Source organism: Equus asinus, chromosome 13, assembly GCF_041296235.1.
Source record: "Equus asinus isolate D_3611 breed Donkey chromosome 13, EquAss-T2T_v2, whole genome shotgun sequence".
NCBI classification, from domain to species: Eukaryota; Metazoa; Chordata; class Mammalia; order Perissodactyla; family Equidae; genus Equus; species Equus asinus.
This window is the reverse complement of record NC_091802.1, coordinates 27,849,620-27,870,965: the sequence shown is the minus strand read 5'-3', so window position 1 is coordinate 27,870,965 and position 21,346 is coordinate 27,849,620. Positions and strand designations below refer to the sequence as shown.

The window sequence follows — 21,346 nt, the reverse complement described above, 5'->3', positions numbered from 1 at the left end:
TTAAGAGTTCTTTATATATTTTGAGTACAAATTTTTTTTAATCAAATACAGTTTTAGGTTTTACTTTTAGGTCTAAGATTCATTTTGAGTTAATTTTTGTATATGGTGCAAGATATGGATCAAAGTTCATTTATTTTGCATATGGATATCTCATTGTTCAGCACCATTTATTGAAAAGGCTATCCTTTATCCACTGCATTGCGTTTGTGCCTTTGTAAAAAAATCAGTTGTCAATATACACAAAACTTGCATTTTGACCTTATTGTGAGTTAGAGTTGTTTAGAATAGTCTCTTGAAGGATCAGGTGGGGTAAATCAGGATAGTATTCTGATATTCTCTTTATATTTTTAAGTAAATTCTTTAAGAAGATATAAAAGCTAAATACAGAAAAGCGCACAAATCCTAAGTGTTTAGCTTGATGAATTTTCACAAAGTAAACAGTTGTGTAATTACCACCTTGATAAAAAATAGCATATTATCAACACCCCACAGGCCCTTCTCATGTTCTTTTCCAGTCACTATCCTTTCTCTCCATAGGTAATTGCTTTCCTCCCTTCTGTCACCATTAATGAGTTTTGGCTCTTTATAGAAATGGAATTATATCTGTACTCTTGTGTCTGTCTACTTTTGCTTAACATTGTATTTCTGAGGTTCATTCATGGTGTTGGATATAGTAGTTCTTGTTGCTGTATATTATTTCCTTCTCTGAATATATCATAGTTTATTGGTCCATTCTACAGTTATTAGACATTTGAGTGGTTTCTACTTTAGGCTTTTAATGCTATTAAGAACATTCTTGTTCATTCTGGTGCAAATAGGTAAGTATTTTCTATTGGATATATGCCTAGGAATGGAATTGCTGGTCACAGTGTATGCCTATGTTCAGCTATAGCAGACACTGCCAACATTTTCCAAAGTGGTTGAACCAGTTTATGCAACCCCTTGTCCTCCATCCAGTAGTATATGGAAGTTACATTGTTTAACATTCTTGTTAGTGCTTGATATTTCCTGTCTTTTAAAATTTTAGCCATTCTGGTGCATGTGTGGTGTTCTCATGAGTTTTTTTTTTCCCTGCTTTTTTTGTCCAAAGACCCCCAGTACATAGTTGTATATTTTAGTTGTGGGTCCTTCTAGTTGTGGCATGTGGGACGCCGCCTCAGCATGGCCTAATGAGCAGTGCCGTGTCCGCGCCCAGGATCCGAACCCTGGGCTTCCAAAGCAGAGCACGAGAACTTAACCACTCAGCCATGGGGCTGGCCCCTCTCATGAGTTTTAATTGGTATTTCTCTGGTGACTAATGAGGTTGAACATCTTTTTATATGTTTATTGGTCATTTGAATATCCCCTTTAGTGAATTACCAATTCAAGTTGTTTGCCCATTTTTCTACTAGGTTGTTACTGATTCCTGGGAGGGTTTTTTTTGGTTTTTTGTTTTAATTCTGGATATATCTTGTTTCTTTATAATTTTGTATTTTAAAAATTTAACTCCTTTGATAAGCTTCCTGCAAACTTTCCTGCTATAAGGAACAGGAAGATAAGCCTTTTTGTATATGCAGATAATATGATTTTTTTTTTTTTAATGAATTGGAGTGTATCTTATTTGGCACATGGCAGTCTAAAACTAAATTATTGTTTTTGGTAGGCGTTCCCTACCCTTTAGTGGGCCCATACAAATTTGCCCCTTGATTTATTTGGGGCAGGGTTTCTCAACAGTAGCACCATTAACATTTTGAATGGGTTAATTCTTTGTTGTGGGGGCTGTCCTGTGCACTGTGGGATGTTTAGCAGCATCTCCTGGGCCTCAACCCACTAGATGCCAGTAGTACTCTCCTCCTTTGTGACAACCAAAAATGTCTCCAGACATTGCCCAATGTCTCTCGAATGGAATGTGAGGGTGTTAAAATTGCCCCAGTTGAGAATGACTGATCTAGATTTGTTTTGTGGGTATTTTGCCAGTTTGCCAGGAAGTTGCAGAGTTCAAAATTACATGTCTTTCCTAAAATGCATATCTAAATAGAAAGGACTAAGAATAGCCAAGACACTTTTTAAGAAGCAGGTCAGGTGAGAAGACTTGATCTATGAGATATCTGATTTATAATATATAAAGCTATAGTAATTAAAGCAGTTTGATATTAGCACAGTGGTAGACCAGAGGAAAACAACAGAGAACCCAAATTCAGTTCCACACGTATCTAGAAACTTGATTTTTTTTATAGAAGTGCTCCTACAGAGCAGAGGGCAAAGGAGAGACTTTTCTGTAAGTGGTACTGGAACTATTAGATATCCATATGGAAAAAATTGAAATTGGAGCCCTACTTTACTCCATACACAAAAATCCATTCCAGGTAGATTTAAAGACCTAGGTATGAAAGGCAAAACCATTAAGATTTTAGAATATAGTGGTTTTCAAACTGTTTTTAAGAGGCTTAGGAAGAAACATGGCTTGTAGGGGGAAGGGGACAGTGGATCAGGGCAGTTCTAGATCTTTTATCCTATTTTGGAAATTTTAAACAATATTTCTTTAAAAAAAATATAGTCCTCCTCAGAAAAAGCTTGAAAACGAGTGCTGTATGGCATAGATTCACTTTGTGTTTGTACAGACTCAAACTTGTTTTTCGAAAATAATATTGGATCTGCTTATAGGGTTTTCTCTCCTAATAGTCTGTAAATCCTTTAAGCCTAGGGACTGTTATTTTTCTTCATGCTTTTTTTCCATGGTGTCTGGAATTGTATGGACTCAATAAAATAAATGCTTGCTAAATGAATTCAAGCCCTGGGAGTGGAGGGAATGCTCTTCTCTAAGAGCAGAGAGGAAGGAAGGTACTTTTAAAAACACTCTCATTTACAGAAAGGGAGAAACCAATGTATAAGAATAGTTAAGGACAGCATTACAGACATTAAGGAAAAAGGAAATATGTTTGTTATGTTCCAAGAAGACAGAGCATTATGTTTGGCTGTATGCCTAGAGGTTATACTTATGGATTTTTAGAGTCAGCAGGAGTCAGCCATCTCCAGGCTCTGCCTCTTACTACCTATATATTATTGGGCATGAACTTGACTTCTTTCAAACCTGTTGTTCACATTTATAAAATGGGGATAATATTATTTGGTGATTAAGAGGTCATTAATGACCTTGAGATTGAGCTTTCAGGATTGTGGCATTAAAAGGTAGATTGTAGGATCTTGATTCTCCTATATTTTCAAGCCTAAAGAGCATTGAGAAGCTTAGTAAGAAAGGAACATTTTGACACTGTGAAGACAGATTTTTATAGAAATGAAATATATTTTCTTGAGAGAATCTTACAGTTATTTTTTTAAACCATGTTATTAGGATTTGTCTACAAAATCGTAAACCTAAAATTGGACTTAACTGTTGAAAGCATATTTCTCAAAATGTTTGCTATATCTTTGTTAAAGTAAACTGAGTGATAAAGAAGCGCTTTTAAATATGTTTAGCATTTCTTGTTTTAAAGTGTGTTATGAAATTTTAGAAATGCCTTACATCTTGATTCCAATTTTTTTAAGAAAAATTACCTAAGTGTAAGTTATTTGTACTAATTTTTTATGACTTCTTATATAAGACTCTCCTGAAAAAACTACGCTGGCTTCAAAGCTATCTGCCAAGAAACAGGCTTCCGTATGCAGAGATGAAAATGATGATTTTCAAGTAGAGAAGAAAAGAATTCGACCCTTAGAAACTGCACAGCAGGTAAACAGAGTTTATTGGCAGTGAAATAATCTCATTAGTTATAGCTCAACAAAGTAGTCAAGTATCAACCAAGTTTTCCGTGGCACTTGTAGAAATTAGTTGGGTCACGTCACAGATATAAATCTAATGGTAAATTATTCTAACTTCATTTTATATAGTTATTCATTACAAAGGAGTTTGTAATTATAGTAGATTATTCCCAGTAACATGTCGTTAAAGTGAAACTGCATGGTCCTTTCTTATATAAGAGGAATTTGACAGTGAAATATTTACTTAAGGTGTATATTAGTAATATAGCTACTTTGTACTTTTAAGTCTTCTGTTGTTTTTATACAATAATGGCATTTTCTTTTGGCCAAAATACCTTTGATATGAATATTTATGTCATGGATATTTTTGGTATTGATAGTTTTAGTATAATGACAAGTATTACTCTTAGTTATTGAGTTTTTAATATTAATACATGATAAAATATGTTTATTTCTAAAAATTATTGAAAGATATGAATTACCAGATATTTTAAATGAAATGTACTTTTCATAGATGAATACAATGTTTTCTTCTAGAGTTTATGACAGTGAAGTAGGAGGCTGGGACTTTAATAGACTTAGTTACAAATAAAAAATGATTAATTAATTAGCATGTCATTTGTAGGTGATTATATATTTTTCATTGATTATACTCAAAAAGTATTTGCATTCTTATGGAGTTTATCTAGTCCACTTACAATCTTTATTAACTTCCATAATTAAACCTTGCTTTTAGAACTAGAATGAACTGGTTTACTTTTCAAAAAGGACCAATTACAAATAAAGTGTGAATCTATAAAGACTTTTTCCCCAAAAAAATGTGTACATAGCGTTGGGCGTTATGAGATAGGGCTCAACATATAACATTTATTCCCTGACTTTGGCTCCCATTTCTTTTTTGGTAGGAATGGGATTATCAATAGAAGTGCTCCCCCTTGCTTTATAATTTAAGTAAATCGGTTTTTGGCAAGTAGAAAAAAGCATGGACAGTTTGGAAAGAAAACTTAGTGCTATTTATAAAAGACGTTTAGTCAAATGTAATTTGGATTAGCAAATATCTAGTAAGTAATAGTAATAATAGTAATCAAGTAATTTATTCTATCATGTAGGAAATCATGAATATTTACATTTAAAATTTTTTTCCTTTTTTTCTATATAGAATGAAGTTTCCATTTTTATTTACTTTAATTTTCCAATTAGATATGTAACTGGATTTTGCTATAATACTATACTGGTGTCCATATGGTGGGAGTATTTTATGGGAAGATCATTTTGTAATACAATAGTTTTGACATATCACTAATTAAAGCTATTTTAGTTAGGATTTGAGAGGTATTACTGTATTCTAAGTCTTGTAAAAGGTATCTATTTGTATTTTAAAAAATTATTTGATTATTGCCAGTCAGAAATAGTCTTTTTTTTAATGCTGAAACCACACATTATAGCTATTTTGACCTTTGAGAGCAACAAGCCTGCTCAAACTTTTAGTTTACATTAAACTTCATTTTGGTTATGTGTTTACAGATTAGAAAACGTCATTGTTTTGAAAAGGAGGTGCACCACTTGGATGCGAAAGTTGCTGCAGGAAAGACCACAGAACTCAGCTCTCCATTAAGAAAGATAAACTCCTTTTCTCTACAGAATGTATGTATTTATGCTGTCATTCACTTTGAAGAAGGAAAATGTGGAATTTGCTAAATCCGTTTTTGAAAAAAGAGGAATAGTATAATGTAAAGAACAATACAAAACAACTCATAAGTCTTACTTGCTGTCACATCTCTTTGTTCCCCCGTTTCCTCATTTATAAAATGAGAGAATTGGACTAGAAAGAAATCTGAAAGTTTTTTTTCTCTTCTACGTTCTGATGTTTATGAACTCTACTTCCTTTAAGTTCTTCTCTCGTGTTCTTCCCTATGCACTTTAGTCTTCTTGGTCTCCCTGGACTCTCAGCAGTTTCTCTTCAACTTGGGTTTGCTGGGCTATATGGGTTTCCCCTCCCTACACCAGAGCCTGGAAACCCTCTTGAAAGACAAGCTGAGGTGATCATTGGGCCTATCTCATTTGTTTCTTATCTCTCAGGGTTCAGTCTTCCTTCCCTGATGTCCTTTATCTTAAAAACTGTTGTTTCTGGGGCTGGCCCCGTGGCCGAGTGGTTAAGTTCACGTGCTCCGCTGTGGTAGCCGAGGGTTTCATTGGTTCGGATCCTGAGCGCGGACCTGGCATCGCTCATCAGGCCATGCTGAGGAGGCATCCCACATGCCACAACTAGAAGGACCCACAACTAAAAATACACAACTATGTACTGGGGGGCTTTGGGGATAAAAAGGAAAAACAAAATCTTTCGAAACAAAACAAAACAAACTATTGTTCCATATATACTGTCTGTATTTTTAGTTTTTCCGGTAGGAGGTGAAAAAACTCGTTGACTCTGGGGACAAATTGCAAAAATCTTTAGATGGCTTATAACTCTCCTGTTTACCTGTACAGTCATTAGACCTTTATAAGCTTTTTGCATTCTTTTTGCCCTTTCCCTTCCTCCCCACTCTTTCTTTTGACCAACTTCTGCTAATCCTTCACGCAGCCTTCTTTGACATCCCCAATTTTGAGTTAGATTCCCATCTGGAATGTTCCTTGTACTTCTCAGTTTTTAACACTTACCTTACTCTTATTATCTTGTCCACAAGGCTCTAAGTTTTATTAAGGACAACACCAGGTTCTCCGGTAGACTGAGAACTGCTTGAAGGCTGTGACTATTTTATTCATCTTTATATTCCAAACACCTAACCTAGTGCTAGAAACTTAGTTGTAGGTTGAGTGAGTGAATGCCATAATCCCTGCCCTCAAAGACACTTCCTTTTAAATTCTTGAAAATACAAGTGGGAAAAAAAAAATTGTTGGTTATTTTCACAGAAGCCTTATAATTGGAGGAGTCATCTCAGGAGATTTTAATGTTAAATTGTCAGTAAGACTATATGCTATATATTTGCCTCCGCCATTCTTTTCTCACTCATTTTCTTTCACAGTGTGTTATTTTCTTCATAGCCCCTACTATTTGAATTTGTCTACTTGTTTATTGTCTATCTGCACTGTTGGAATGTAATGTCAGTCTTCTTCATATGTATCTCTGGTACCTAGAATAGCATATGGTATATATTATTTGCCCAATAAATAACTATTGGTAGAATCTTGTTGAATTCTTACAATGACTGTGAGTCGGGTATTATTGTTATTTCCATTTTACAGGTAAGGACACTCTGAGAAGTAAGTAATTTGCCTAAACTCACAAAGCTGGCCAGTAGGGGAGCTCCATCCTACCTAAGCAATCTGATGCTCTGGCAAATGCTGTAATTGCTTTATTATACATTCTCTCTAAAAAGCCTCTCAGAAATACTGCAGCCATCCAAGCAGGATTCTAACACCAAGATAAGGAAAGGAATATTATGTAGAAGGCTCAAGGATCAAGAAATCAAGTATAGAATAAGCTGTGATTGATAATCATTAAAATAAGATACAGGAGTGGATTTTGTTTTGTTTTTAGTGGATAAGAGAATGAACTCAAATCATACTGCCTGGGTTTTAATAACAGCTCTGCTCTTTACTGCCTGTGTCATCTTGATTAAGTTTTAAACTATTGCTATTCACTTTCCTCGTTTGTTAAATGGGGATGGTAATAGTACCTATCTCACAGGGCTGTGTTATGAGGATTAAACAAGTTAATGCTTAAACAGTGCTTAGAGTACGCCTGACATATCTTGGAGCTTATGAAGTGGTAAGTGGTAGTAGAAGTAGCAGCAGCAGCAATAGTAGTAGCAGCAGCAAATAGTTACATATTTGTATGCTGCTGATAAGATATAACATTGATTAATAATATTATGTATATGTAGTTATCTTTAAATGTTGCTAAAAGGTATTATATAATATTCATTAATAGTATTAATTTTGAGGAGTTAGGTTTTTAATTAAGTAACAAATTCTTTTAATATCTGTTAAGGATGTTTTTGGCTGCATCTGTTTAGAGTCTAGACCACTTGACCATAAGCAGAACTTCTATGCTCCTGGCTGAGTACCTTAATTTTAAGCCAAGTGCTTTGATTGATTGACTATGTAGATCATTTATTATCGTCTTCTCATTGGTAAAATATAATTGTATCTATATCTGTATATTCATGTCTTTATATAAGTTTTATTTTTAAACTGGAAATTGCAAGTTTTCTACCTTAGCTTTAGGTGGTATAACTCTACATTGCTTTAGAAATGGAATAATTTTTCCTAGGTGGGTGATTTATTGCTCATAATATTAAAGGTAGGGGTTTCAGCCAATTTCTTGTAAGTTTGAAGACTTATTGAACGAGCTAAATCTCTCAGTTAAATCTAGTAACTCAAATGGTAAAATTTCACTAGTGTGGCCAAGAACTTTTGTTTGTAAGAAGATATTAATGATGTATACCATACTAATTAAACATGCAAAACTTATCAGAGACCAAGGTACTTTTTTGCAATGACAGAAAGACCATATGTTTGAACTCTAATACTCGCTCTTTTTTGGTAGTCTGTAGTGAAAAGCATGAATATATAAAGTAATTTTAGGTACTTTCTGAATGGTTAGGAAAAAACTCACAAATACCTTGGGCCGACAAAGCTGAGTGCGCGAACTTAACCACTTGGCCACAGGTCTGGCCCCTCTCTTTTTGTTTTAATTGAGGTATAATTGTCATATAACATTATATTAGTTTCAGATGTACAACATAATGATTTGATATTTGTATATATTGTGAAATGATCACCACAATAAGTCTAGTTAACATCTGTCGCCATATAAAGTTACAAATATTTTATTTTTCTTGTGATGAGAACTTTTAAGATTTATTCTCTTAGCAACTTTCACCTATGCAGTACAGTATTATTAACTATAGTCACCATGCTGTACATTCCATCCTCATTACTTATTTTATAACTGGAAGTTTGTACCTTTTGACCCCCTTCACTCATTTCTGCTATACCTCACCCCTTAGCTCTGACAACCACCCATCTGTTCTCTGTATCTATGAGCTTGTTTTTTTTGTTTTAGATTTCACGTATAAGTGAGATCATATGGTATTTGTCCTTCTCCATATAATTTATTTCACTTAGCATAATGCCCTAGAGGTGCATCCATTTGTCATAAATGGCAAGAATTCATTCTCTTTTCATGGCTGCACAATATGCCATCGTACACGTATATACACACCACTTTTTTTTTGTTTTTTACTTTAAAGATTCGCCCTGAGCTGACATCTGTTGCCAATCTTCTTCTTTTTTTCCTCTTCTCCCCAAAGCCCCCCAATACATAGTTGTATATTCTAGTGAACTAATCCTGCTAGTTCTGCTGTGTGGGATGCCGCCTCAGCATGGCTTGATGAGCGGTGCTAGGTCCGCGCCCAGGATCCAAACCCGTGAAACCCTGGACTGTTGAAGCGGAGCATGTGAACCTAACCACTCGACCACAGCACTGGCCCCCACACTGCGTTTTCTTTATGCATTCATCCATTAATGGACATTTAGGTTGCTTTTATATCTTGGCTATTATAAATAATTTCACTGTAATAATGTAATGTAATAATGTAATGAACTGTAATAATGTAATGAACATGGGGATGTAATGTAATGTATAATGTATGTATAATGTTATAATGTAATGAATAATGTAATGCAATGAACATGGGAATGCGTGTATCTTTTTGAGTTAGTATTTTTGTTTTCTTCAGATAAATACCCAGAAAGTAGAATTGCTGGACCATGTGGTAGTTCTATTTTTAATTTTTTGAGGACTCTCCATACTGTTGTCCATAGTGACAGTACCAATTTACATTTCCATCAACAGTGCACAAGGGTTCCCTTTTCTCCACATCCTTGCCAACACTTATTTCTTGTGTTTTTGATAATAGCCATTCTCACAGGTGTGAGGTGATATCTCATTGTGGTTTTGATTTGCATTTCCCTGATCATTAGTGATGATGAGCATCTTTTCATGTACCTGTTGGCCATCTGTATGTCTTCTTTGGAAAAATGTTTATTCAGATCTGCCCAAGTTTTAATTGGATTGTTTGTTCTTTTGCTATTGAGTCGTATGAGTTCTTCATATATTTTGGGTATTAGCCTCTTATCACATATATAATTTGCACATATTTTCTCCCATTCAGTAGGATGCTTTTCATTTTGTTGATAATTTCATTTACTGTGCAAAAGCTTTTTGGTTTGATGTAGTCTCACTTGTTTATTTTTGCTTTCGTTGCTTTTGCTTTTGGTGTCAGAGTCACAAAATCATCCCTAAGACCTATGTTAAGGAGCTTATCCACCTGTGTTTCTTCCAGGAGTTTTATGATTTCAGGTCTTATGTTCAAGTGTTTAATCCATTTTGAGTTAATTTTTCTGTGTGGTGTAAGACAGTGGTCCAGTTTCACTCTTTTGCAAGTCCTGTTTTCCCACCATTTATTGAAGAGACTGTTCTTTCCCTGTTGTATAACATTTCTTAATCTTTGCAGAGTGGCTTATTATAAATCACAAAAATATTTTTTCTATATTCTAGAATAGGTGATTTCATACAGAAGTAGAAGAAAAATATATTGTTTCATAAGATTTAATATTGATTGTATAGCAGCTTCTGAAATTAGTTTATCACCAAGACTTATAAATAAAGTAAGTTTTAAAATGCAATCCATAGTTTAGAACTTTTCTTGTGTTGACAGATCATATGCCTCACTTTTTAGGTATCATATTTTAATCTAGATCATCTGAAGATCTTGATTAATATAAATGAGAGACTTGGGCTCAGTAACATTTTTTTTGGACCTGTTCCTTCAAATGGGAGGAAAAAGGGTGAACTAGATTTAATATACCTTATATCCCATTTAGTTCTAACGCCTCTAAATTCTAAGGATGCTTTTCCTATTTTGGTTCTTATAAGATGATATTAAGGAGGACAGTGTTTACTTTTTGGAAGAACAGTTATTTGGATTCATAAATTAATGGTTTAGTTCTTTTATCTCTACAAAGATGTAAATGTTTATAGTCTTCATATGTTTAAAATCTGTAGTTGTTTGATTTTTTGAAAAACTTTCCTCCATAGGTTAAAATATAAGTTAGTGTAATGATTTCTGTTTTCCTCTAAATTTGACATTAAACTTTTTAGGTTTTTCTTTCAAATTTTCTTAAGTTTTTATCAAAATAATTTAGTTTCCAACCTATGGATTTAATAGTTGTGTTTTTGCCTTCCTATCATCTCCAGTCTCCTCACTGTCTGCTCAAGTCAGAAAATGGTATCAATACCTCCTCTCTTATATTAATTACTTCCTTCCAGTGTCCCCTGCCTATTTCCTTTCCTTACATTTTAGATTAATTGTTTTATACTAATAATTCATATGTCAGAGATTAGTGAGGCGTCATTCTCCATGTGGTCAAAATATAGTTAAGAAAAACATTATGTTTTAGGGGCCGGCCCCATAGCTGAGTGGTTAAGTTCATGTGCACCACTTCTGTGGCCTATGGTTTCACCAGTTTGAATCCTTGGTGCAGACATGGCACTGCTTATCAAGCCATGCTGAGGTGCCATCCCACATAGAACAACTAGAATATACAGCTATGTACTGGGCGGCTTTAGGGAGAAGAAGAAGAAGAAAGAAAAGAAACTATTCCCATCAAATTGTATACACTCATCAAGTTGGATACATTAAATATGTCCACCTTTTTTAAAAAAATTGTTTTTTAGAATAGAATGTTACTGTTCTGATATTACTTTGTTCCACTATTCATAAGCATTTTCTCTAGAATTTATTTATATTCTCTTCATTCTTTTAGTAAAACCTCATCATGGGTGAGGTAGTCTCACAGACACATCCTTTTTTTTTTCTTTTAAACTTTTTATTGAGATTATGATGGTTTACAACCTTGTGAAATTTCAGTTGTACGTTATTGTTAGTCATGTTGTAGGTGTACCACTTCACCCTTTGTGCCCTCCCCCCATCTCCCCTTTCCCCTGGTAACCATCAGTCAGTTCTCTTTGTCTCTATGTTTAACTTCCACCTATGAGTGGAGTCATACAGAGATTGTCTTTCTCTATCTGGCTTATTTCACTTAACATAAAACCCTCAAGGTCCATCCATGTTGTTGTGAATGGGACGATTTTATCCTTTTTTTATGGCTGAGTAGTATTCCGTTGTATATATATACCATATCTTCTTTATCCAGTCATCAGTTGATGGGCACTTAGGTTGCTTCCACGTCTTGGCTATTGTAAATAATGCTGCGATGAGCATAGGGGTGCATGGGACTTTTGGAATTGCTGATTTCAAGTTCTTTGGATAGATACCCAGTAGTGGGATGGCTGGGTCATAAGGTATTTCTATTTTTAATTTTTTGAGAAATCTCCATACTGTTTTCCATAGTGGCTGCACCAGTTTGCATTCCCACCAACAGTGTATGAGGGTTCCTTTTTCTCCACAACCTCTCCAACATTTGTCACTTTTTGTTTTGGATATTTTTGCCATTCTACCAGGTATAAGGTGATATCTTAGTGTAGTTTTGATTTGCATTTCCCTGATGAGTAGTGATGGTGAACATCTTTTCATGTGTCTATTGGCCATCCGTATATCTTCTTTGGAGAAATGTCTCTTCATGTCCCCTGCCCATTTTGTGATCAGGTTGTTTGATTTTTGTTGTTGAGCTGTGTGAGTTCTTTATATATTATGGAGATTAACCCTTTGTCGGATAAATAACTTGTAAATATTTTTTCCCAACTAGTGGGTTGTTTTTTTGTTTCAATCCTGTTTTCCCTTGTCTTGAAGAAGCTCTTTAGTCTGATGAAGTCACATTTGTTTATTCTTTCTATTGTTTCCCTGTCTGAGGAGTTATGGTGTCCGAAAAGATTCTTGTGAAACTGATGTCAAAGAGTGTACTGCCTATATTCTCTTCCAGAAGACTTATTGTTTCAGGTCTAATCTTTAGGTCTTTGATCCATTTTGAGTTTATTTTTGTGAATGGTGAAAAAGAATGGTCAATTTTCATTCTTTTACATGTGGCTTTCCAGTTTTCCCAGCACCATTTGTTGAAGAGACTTTCTTTTCTCCATTGTAGGGCCTCAGCTCCTTTGTCGAAGATTAGCTGTCCATAGATGTGTGGTTTTATTTCTGGGCTTTCAATTCTGTTCCATTGATCTGTGCACCTGTTTTTGTAGCAGTGCCATGCTGTTTTGATTACTGTAGCTTTGTAGTATGCTTTGAAGTCAGGGATTGTGATGCCTCCGGCTTTGTTCTTCTTTCTCAGGATTGCTTTAGCAATTTGCGGTCTTTTGTTGCCCCATATGAATTTTAGGATTGTTTGTTCAATTTCTGTAAAGAATATCATTGGGATTCTGATTGGGATAGTGTTGAATCTCACAGACACATTCTTATGCTTATACCTGCTTTTATTTGTTCATTAAATAAATTCTAACGTTGTCTATACACTTTATAAAAATAATTATATTCTTTGATTTAGTGTAGCAGTAGTATTTTAATCCTTACTTTTGCCTAGTGTGTAGAAGAGATGTGAGTCCAGCAGAGTGCGCTGTTGACCTTCAGATAAAGTGTGGATGTTGGGCAAAAGCTTGGGCTGTTTTTCTGCTTTTTTTTCCTCTTACACCCTTGCCTTTTCTTTCTTTTCTGTCTCTGTCTCTGTCTCTTTCTCTCTCCCTCTCACCCCCTCCCACCCTTCCTCCCTTCGATATTTAAGATCTTCTTTAGGATCTCAGGAGAAAATGACCAATTTTCTCTGAAAATTATTTTATAAGTCATTTTCTCACAGTTTTAACTTACTTTTATTTAACACAACTGCTTATATAGTAATATAATGCTTACTGTGTGCCAAAAACTGTTCTAAGCACTCTAGAAATATTAATTCACCTGGTAAATACAGGTTCATGGGAGTTAATGCTTATTGCAAGATCTTTTAACTTTTCTGTGGATTTGAGAATTTTCAGAACAAAACAAAAGAAATTTAATTCAATCCTTGTAATAACCGTATGAGGAAAGTTTTAATATTTTCCCCAATGACAGATTAGGAAATTGAGGCACAGAGAATTTAAGTAGCTTGTTGATGTCACAAAGCTGATGAGTAGAGGCTGGTTTAAAACCCAGGCAGTCTGGCTCCAGAATTGATCCTCTCAATCACCTCACTATTCTGCCTCTGAATAAACTCTTCCAGATGACCTTTGGATGAAAGATAGTTCATTTTTATACTGTTACAGGCCGTATTATGTGCTTTACCATATAGATAATTCATTTAAGATTAGTTCTTCTTTTAATCTCTCTGTTAACACTCTATTCTTTTCTTTACAATGCTTACCAAAGTTTATAATTATGTATTTATTTGTAGGTTTAACTGTTTTGTTTGCCTCCTTGCCAGGCTGTCCATAATGACAAGTATGATGTGTTTCCTGTTCACTTTTTTATAACCAGCATCTGGCACAGGGCCTGCACCTATTAGGTACTCACATATTTGTTGAATAAATGAATGAAAAAATGGCCAAAGTTAAAGAAGTGCATGATTTACCACTATTTCTTGTGGCTTATAACTTTTACTCAAATCCATATACTTAAGGAGGTATGGCAGTACTGTGAAATATAGGAGACTTAAAGCAGGTTTTAAAATGTTTTCTTTTTTTGTTCTTCTGGGGTACATTTTGGCTGTATTTTTTTAGGTACAAAAATAAAGATCAAACAGTGATTTCAGGGACTAAGGGGTAGATTGGTGCTTAATATAAACAAAAGATGAGAAATAACTTGATTTCTGTAGCTATTCTAGGAACAAGTTGTTAAATAATATTACCAGCTAGTTAAGTATAATGTATTCAAGGCAGCAAAATTTTTGAAACCTATTGTATGCCAGACTCGAAAACAACAACTTATATTTCTTAAAGAGTTAATGATAGTGATATGATGATAGCTTTTTAGGATAATGCTTGTGCCACGTAATTTATATGTTCTTTCACTTAATCCTTATATCAGCACTGTGGTGAAAATAGAGCAGATATTAGTCTCATTTTACAGGTAAGAAAGTTGAAACCCAAAGATATTAGATTGTTTGCTTATGGTCATACTGCAGATATATGGTGAAACCATGATTTGAGCCCAGTTCTAAAATTGAGTGAATATAGATTCATAGATTATAGATGGGGGAAAAGGAGAGAAAAGGAATGGCTGGGAATTTTTTTTTCTTATTGGCTGGTGAGGAAAAAACAAAAGTTACTGTGCAAGAGGAAATAGATTTTATTATTCAATATGTCTGGCATTAAAGTATCTTCTTTTAAACAATGGGCAGTTGGGGAAAGATTAAATTATCATAAACATTTCATGTATTTTATCCAGTCAGGAGTCAAAGAAAATTGTAAACTCAAATTTTTAAAAAGGTTATGAGTAATATTCATTGTTTGAAAAACCTTTAACAATATAAACCAGTATAGAGTTCAAATTAAAATATTCTCTTAAATTACTCCCATCCCCCTTTCTACTTCCCAGAAGTAAACAAGCTGAACACTTTAATGAGAATCTTTTTGGATCTTTTTGAATAAGTTTACAACAGGTATTTTGCATAGTTCTCTTACAGTTTTTTCATTTTTTTTACATTTAACCTTCTTATTCATAACACTTATTTTAATATGTGTATGAGGCCAGGCTCTAATTGTATGTTTTTCCCAATAGATGGTGAGTTGTCTCTGTCAATTAAAAGAACAATTTTTCCTGATTTAAACTTTTGCTATTATCGTATACTAAATTGGTGTATATACTTGGATTGGTTCTGGACTTTTTTTCTCTTTGAATTTTTATTTTTTCCGAAGTATATATGTGTATAGTCAGAGTCAAAAAGCAGTAGACCCCTGCCCTAGTTCTATTCTCCACTAATTTCCACTGTCTGAGGTCAATAATTTTTAATCATTTTACCTGTTTATTCTGATATTTATTTTTTAAAAATGACATGCGTTACTGTTTTTCTCTTGAAGTTTTAGTTTTAGATACCTTCTGTTCCCTTCCTACTATCCTTTCTAATTTTCTCATTACTTCTCCCTCTTACGCCTCCCAATGGTTTGTTTACATTATTGTAATTATGTAAATATCATTAAAAACTGAGCCAAATGTTATACTATGATTACAGTTCTTTCCCTAAACCAGGTTTTATTTTTTCTACTGCTAATATTTGTCTTGTTTTGTCATTTGCTTAGTTTTCTGTGTAACTGTCACTATTTATCCCCAAACTCTGATAGAACTTAAAATCTGTCAGCTCATTCAAATGCATCAGGTTAAGAATGTCCATATTTTGAGACTCTCTATATTTAGTGAAAATAATGAAAAATACTTTTTTGATGTTGAATTGTATTATAGACTTTTCAATGATGTCGATGTTTTCTTTTAAATATGAAAGCTTTATTTGTTTCCTAGTGAAAATTTGGAAACCACCAAAATGTATACTTAAGTTATTAACATTAATCTTTAATTCAACTATCCCCTCAGTATCAACCCCTGATATTTTTGCTTGCTATCTGTTCTTATACACACACACAGTTAGTTACTCATTGCTATGTAACAAAGCAACTACTTACTTAGCTTACAATTCTGGGGGTCAGCAATTTAGGCTGGGCTCAGCTGGGCATTTCTTCTGCTGATCTCAGCTGGGCCACTCATGCATCTATGGTCAGCTGCAGGTCAGCTGCAAGTCAGCAGGGCAGCTCTGCTTCAGGGGTTGGTTGGTAGTTGGCTGGAACCAGGGAATGGTATCTCTCATCATGTAGCAGGCTAATCCTGGCTTATGTATATGGTGGTCCCAGGGTTCCAGGAGCAACAAGAGAGCAAACCCCAGTGTACAAATACCTTTGAACCTCTGTGTCACATTTGCTGATGTCCCAGTCAAGAAAGCAAGTCACATGGCCAACCCACATTCAAGGGGTGGAGTTCACCTCTTGGTGAGAAGAGCTACAAAGTGATCTTGCAAAGGGGCTTACATATAGAGATTGGAAGAATTTATGACCTTTATGGTTATAATATGTGTTACACATATACTTTTTTTTTTTTTTTTACAAAATTTGGATTACAGCATATACAGCTTTTTCTTTTCACCTAGTATATCATGGTCAAAGAAAAGGCCTTTAAAAATCCAAATCTTGGGGCCGGCCCCATAGCCAAGTGGTTAAGTTCACGTGCCCCACTTCGGCGGCCCAGGGTTTTGCTGGTTCAGATCCTGGGCGCGGACATGGCGCCGCTCATCAGGCCATGTTGAGGTGGTGTCCCACATGCGACAACTAGAAGGACCCACAACTAAAATATACAACTATGTGCTGGGGGAATTTGGGGAGAAAAAGCAATTTAAAAAAAAAAGAAAGATTGGCAACAGTTGTTAGCTCAGGTGCCAATCTTTAAAAAAAAAAAAATTCCAAATCTTAACTGGTCTATTTTGATGCATACTTTTTTTTCTTTAAAGATTTTATTTTTCCTTTTTCTCCCCAAAACCAGGCGGTACACAGCTATGTATTCTTAATTGTGGGTCCTTCTAGTTGTGACATGTGGGATGCCTCCTCAGCATGGCTTGATCAGCAGTGCCATGTCTATGCCCAGGATCCGAACTGGCAAAACCCTGGGCCGCCAAAGCAGAGCGTGCGAACTTAACTATTTGGCCACAGGGCTGGCCCCTGATGCATACTTTTTTCATCTAACCTTTTTTTTGTGCTGGGAGTTGGCAAACTACAATCCATGGGCTGAATATGGCCCGCTGCCTGTTTCTATAAATTTTGGGGAACACAGTTTTCATTCATTTACATATTGTCTGTGGCTGCTTTTGTGCTACAATGATAGAGTTAAGTAGTTGTGACAAATATATGGCTCACAAAACCTAAAATATTTACTCTCTGGCCCTTTAAGGAAAGTTTACCAACCCTTGTCCTATGCTATTTTAATCTTCATAAGTGAGGCCAGAAGTTAGTGGGAATAATGTGTATCTCTTGCTTTCTTTGAAAATTTACCTAAGGATGGGGTAATAGAATGGATAAGTAATTGCTTGAGTGAGTTTCCTTCAGCTCCAATAATTATGATTTTTTGAGAGCTTATGGAAAACATAATAGTGACCTCTATAGTGGAAATAGAAAGGATAATTCTTAAAAATTTCAAATCTCTTTTGTCATGTTCAGTGAACTTGGTGAATGTTTCAGAAAGTGTTAACAGTTATTTTTCTTGATATGTAGACATACTTAATGAAATATGTATAGCATAGTGTATGTATTTAGTGATAGTAGAATCTACAGTTGCCATATAGAGGCTCTTCACTCATGGGCTATGGGTATGGGAAGATAACTTTACCTTAGAAAACTACTTTGTTAACTGACCAGTTGTCTGGCCAGTAGATTAATTAATTTGTTTGTTTATTTTAGCTTTTCAAGATTTTGACATAGTCACAAAATTATACAAAAATTGGGAGTACAATACAAACGTATCTTTTTTTCCCCTGAACCATTTGAGGGTAAGTTGTTGACCTGATGCTCTATTACTCTGGAATACTTTAGTGTCTTTTTCCTACAAGGAAAGACATTCTTCAATATAACCACAATATAACCGTAAAAATCATGAAATTAAGATTGATTCATTATCATCTAATACTCAGAACCCATTCAAATTTTGCCAGTTGTCTCAGTAAAGCATTTATAGCAGATAGATCCAGTTCAGAATCATGCATTGCATTTAGTTGTCGCTTTGTTATCTTCTTCAGGCTGGAATAGTTCCTCAATCTTTCCTTGACTTTTATGACCTTGACACTTCCTAAGATTACAGCCTTCCTAGAATGTCTCTCAAATTTTGTCATAATTAGATTAAGGTTATATATCTTTGGCAGGAATGTCATAGAAGTAATGCTGCATTCTACTTATTGCATCCTATGAGGTGGCAGATAGTTTCCTTTTGTCTCATTACTGATGATTACTTTGACAACTTGGTTGATGTCTGCTAGACATCATTGTAAAGTTATCTTTTTCTCTTTATACTTAAAGAGGTCTTTGTAGTGAGGAACTCTGAAACTTTATAAATAGTATGACCTCATCAAACATTCAGTTTATTCATTTTGTTTATATCTTTATGGACTTATGATTTCCCATTTTATTCAGTAGTTGATAATCCATTATTATATGATTTGTTTAGATGCTCAAGTGTGAGCTTGATTAAGTTGCTTGTGTCTTTCTAACATGTATCCATCATTCTTGGAGCACTTCCTTACTTCCTGTCACAACAGAATGTTCCAGGCTAATCTTGTCTTTTCCCTGCCCCAATCTTAGATCAGCCATTTTTCCAAGGAGCCCTGGTTTCTTTAGTGGAAAATTTAGCAGCCAAGTTCCGGGTGTCAACGTTGCTTATTGCTATTGGGCTTGCTGTTCCAGGCCCTTTCTGCAGACAGAGCTAGGCAATACATACTTATACATACATATATATATATATATATATATACACATATACATACACAAATACACACTCACAGATATATATGCTTGTATTTATATTTTTCTCTATGTGTTGATAATTATGTATTCATACCAATACATCCAATTCCAATTCAACACCAGAGGGTTCATTCTAGGTTTCTTCCTTTTCATATTTTTAACTGAAAGACTTGTTCCCAGTTCTTCAAAAGGTTAAAAAAAGAATTACCATATGATCCAGCAATTGCATTTCTAGGTATATATCCAAAAGAATTGAAAGCAGGTGCTGCAACTCATACTTGTACATCAATGTTCATAGCAGCATTATTTATATTAGCCAAAAGATAGAAACAACCTAAGTGTCCATTGACAGATGAATGGATAAACACTTGTGGTATATACATATAATGGAATATTCAGCCTTAAAAAGGAAGGAAATTCGGACACATGCTGCAACATATATGAACCTTGAAGAGGTTATGTTAAGAGAAATAAGCCAGTCAACAAAGGACAAATATTGTATGATTCCACTTATAATTTCCTTTTGCAGTTATGTGTTGCTATTATAGAAATAGAGTTCATTTTTGTTTATTGACCATGTAACCTGCAATCTTTCTGAATCACTGTTTGGTTCTACTTTATATTTTTTGGAGATTTTGTAGGACTTTCTAAGTACATGGAGTTGTATGTTTACGTTTTCTAGTAACCATTGTTTTACTTCTTTTGCAGTGTTTGGCTTTCAATATATTTTCTTGCTGTATTGCAGTGGCTAGGATATGTGGTACAAGGTTGAATTGGAGTGGTTAGTATGGATATCCTTGCCTTGTTCAAATCTTGGGGGGAAGTATGACATTTGCTGTAGATGTTTTGCATATGCTGTTTATCAGGTTAAAGAAGTTTCCTACTATTCCTAGGTTGCTAAAAGTTTTTATAATGAATGGATGTTGAATTTTGTATTTTAAATTTTATTGCAGCCATTGTAGATCATATGGTTTTTCTCCTACATCCTATTGAAATGGTGAATTACATTAATTGGTTTTTGGATGGTGACCTAATCTTACATTCCTCTGATAAAACCCACTTGGTCATGGTTTAGGAACCTTTTTATATATTGCTGGATTTTATTTGCTAAATTTTGTTAAGGCTTTTTTGCGATCTTTGCTAATAAGGATATTGGTCTTTAGTTTACCTTTTTGTAATATCTTTGGTTTTGATATCAGGGTAATGCTGGCCTTATAAAATGAATTGGGAAGTGTTAGTATTACTTCTTCCTTAAATTTTTGGTAGAATTCACGAGTGAAGCTATCTTGACCTTGCATCTTATTTTTGGAAATGATCACCCACACATTTAATTTCTTTAATGAATATAGGACTATTCAGATTTTCTATTGCTTCTTGAGTGAGTTTTGGTAGTTAGTATCTATCAAGAAATTTATTCATTTCATTTAAGGGTGGGGGTTTTTTTTGTTTTTTTTGGCGAGGAAGATTGGCCCCGAGCTAACATCTGTTGCCAGACTTCCTCTTTTTGCTTAAGGAAGGTTGTCACAGAGTTAACGTCTGTGCCAATCTTCCTCTACTTTATGTGGGATGCCACCACAGCATGGCTTGACAATTGGTGCTAGGTCTGCACCCAGGATCTGAACCTGTGAACCCCAGGCCACTGAAGCAGAGTGTGCCAACTTAACCACTATGCTACCAGGCCGGCCCCTCATTCAAGTTTTTGAATTTATTGGCATAATGTTCAAAATATTCTCTTTTCTAACAAAAATGTCTGTAGGATCTGTAGTGATATTCCCTCTTCATTTCTGATATTCATAATTTGTGTTTTTTTCTTTCTTTTTTGATCAAAGTAGGTAGAGGTTTATAAATTTTATCTTTAAAAAACAGTTTTGTTGATTTTCTCTAATGTTTTTCCATTTTCTATTTGTTGATTTCTGCTTTTATCTTTATTTCCTATTTTTGTGCCAGTACCATGCTGTGTTGGTTAGTATAGCTTTGTAGAAGTATATTTTGAAATCAGGGAGTGTGATACTTCCAGCTTTATTCTTTTTTCTCAAGATTCCTTTGGCCAATTGGGGTCTTTTTTGTTCCATAGGATTCTTTGTTCTATTTCTGTGAAAACTGTCATTGGAACTTTGATAGGGATTG

General features: G+C 34.6%; 1 protein-coding gene across 3 annotated transcripts in view; it reads left to right on the top strand.

The window, feature by feature from the left end:
* BRIP1 (BRCA1 interacting DNA helicase 1) overlaps window positions 1-21,346 on the top strand; it is a 187,333-nt gene that overhangs the window by 7,622 nt on the left and 158,365 nt on the right. For all 3 annotated transcript variants that reach the window (XR_011493726.1, XM_014856951.3, XM_070482865.1), the window contains exons 5-6: window positions 3,582-3,709; window positions 5,263-5,382. Coding sequence is in view for 2 of the 3 variants with exons in the window: in XM_014856951.3 (XP_014712437.1) it covers window positions 3,582-3,709; window positions 5,263-5,382 (248 nt within the window). In the remaining variant the exon portion in view is untranslated. The remainder of the gene's footprint in view (window positions 1-3,581; window positions 3,710-5,262; window positions 5,383-21,346) is intronic.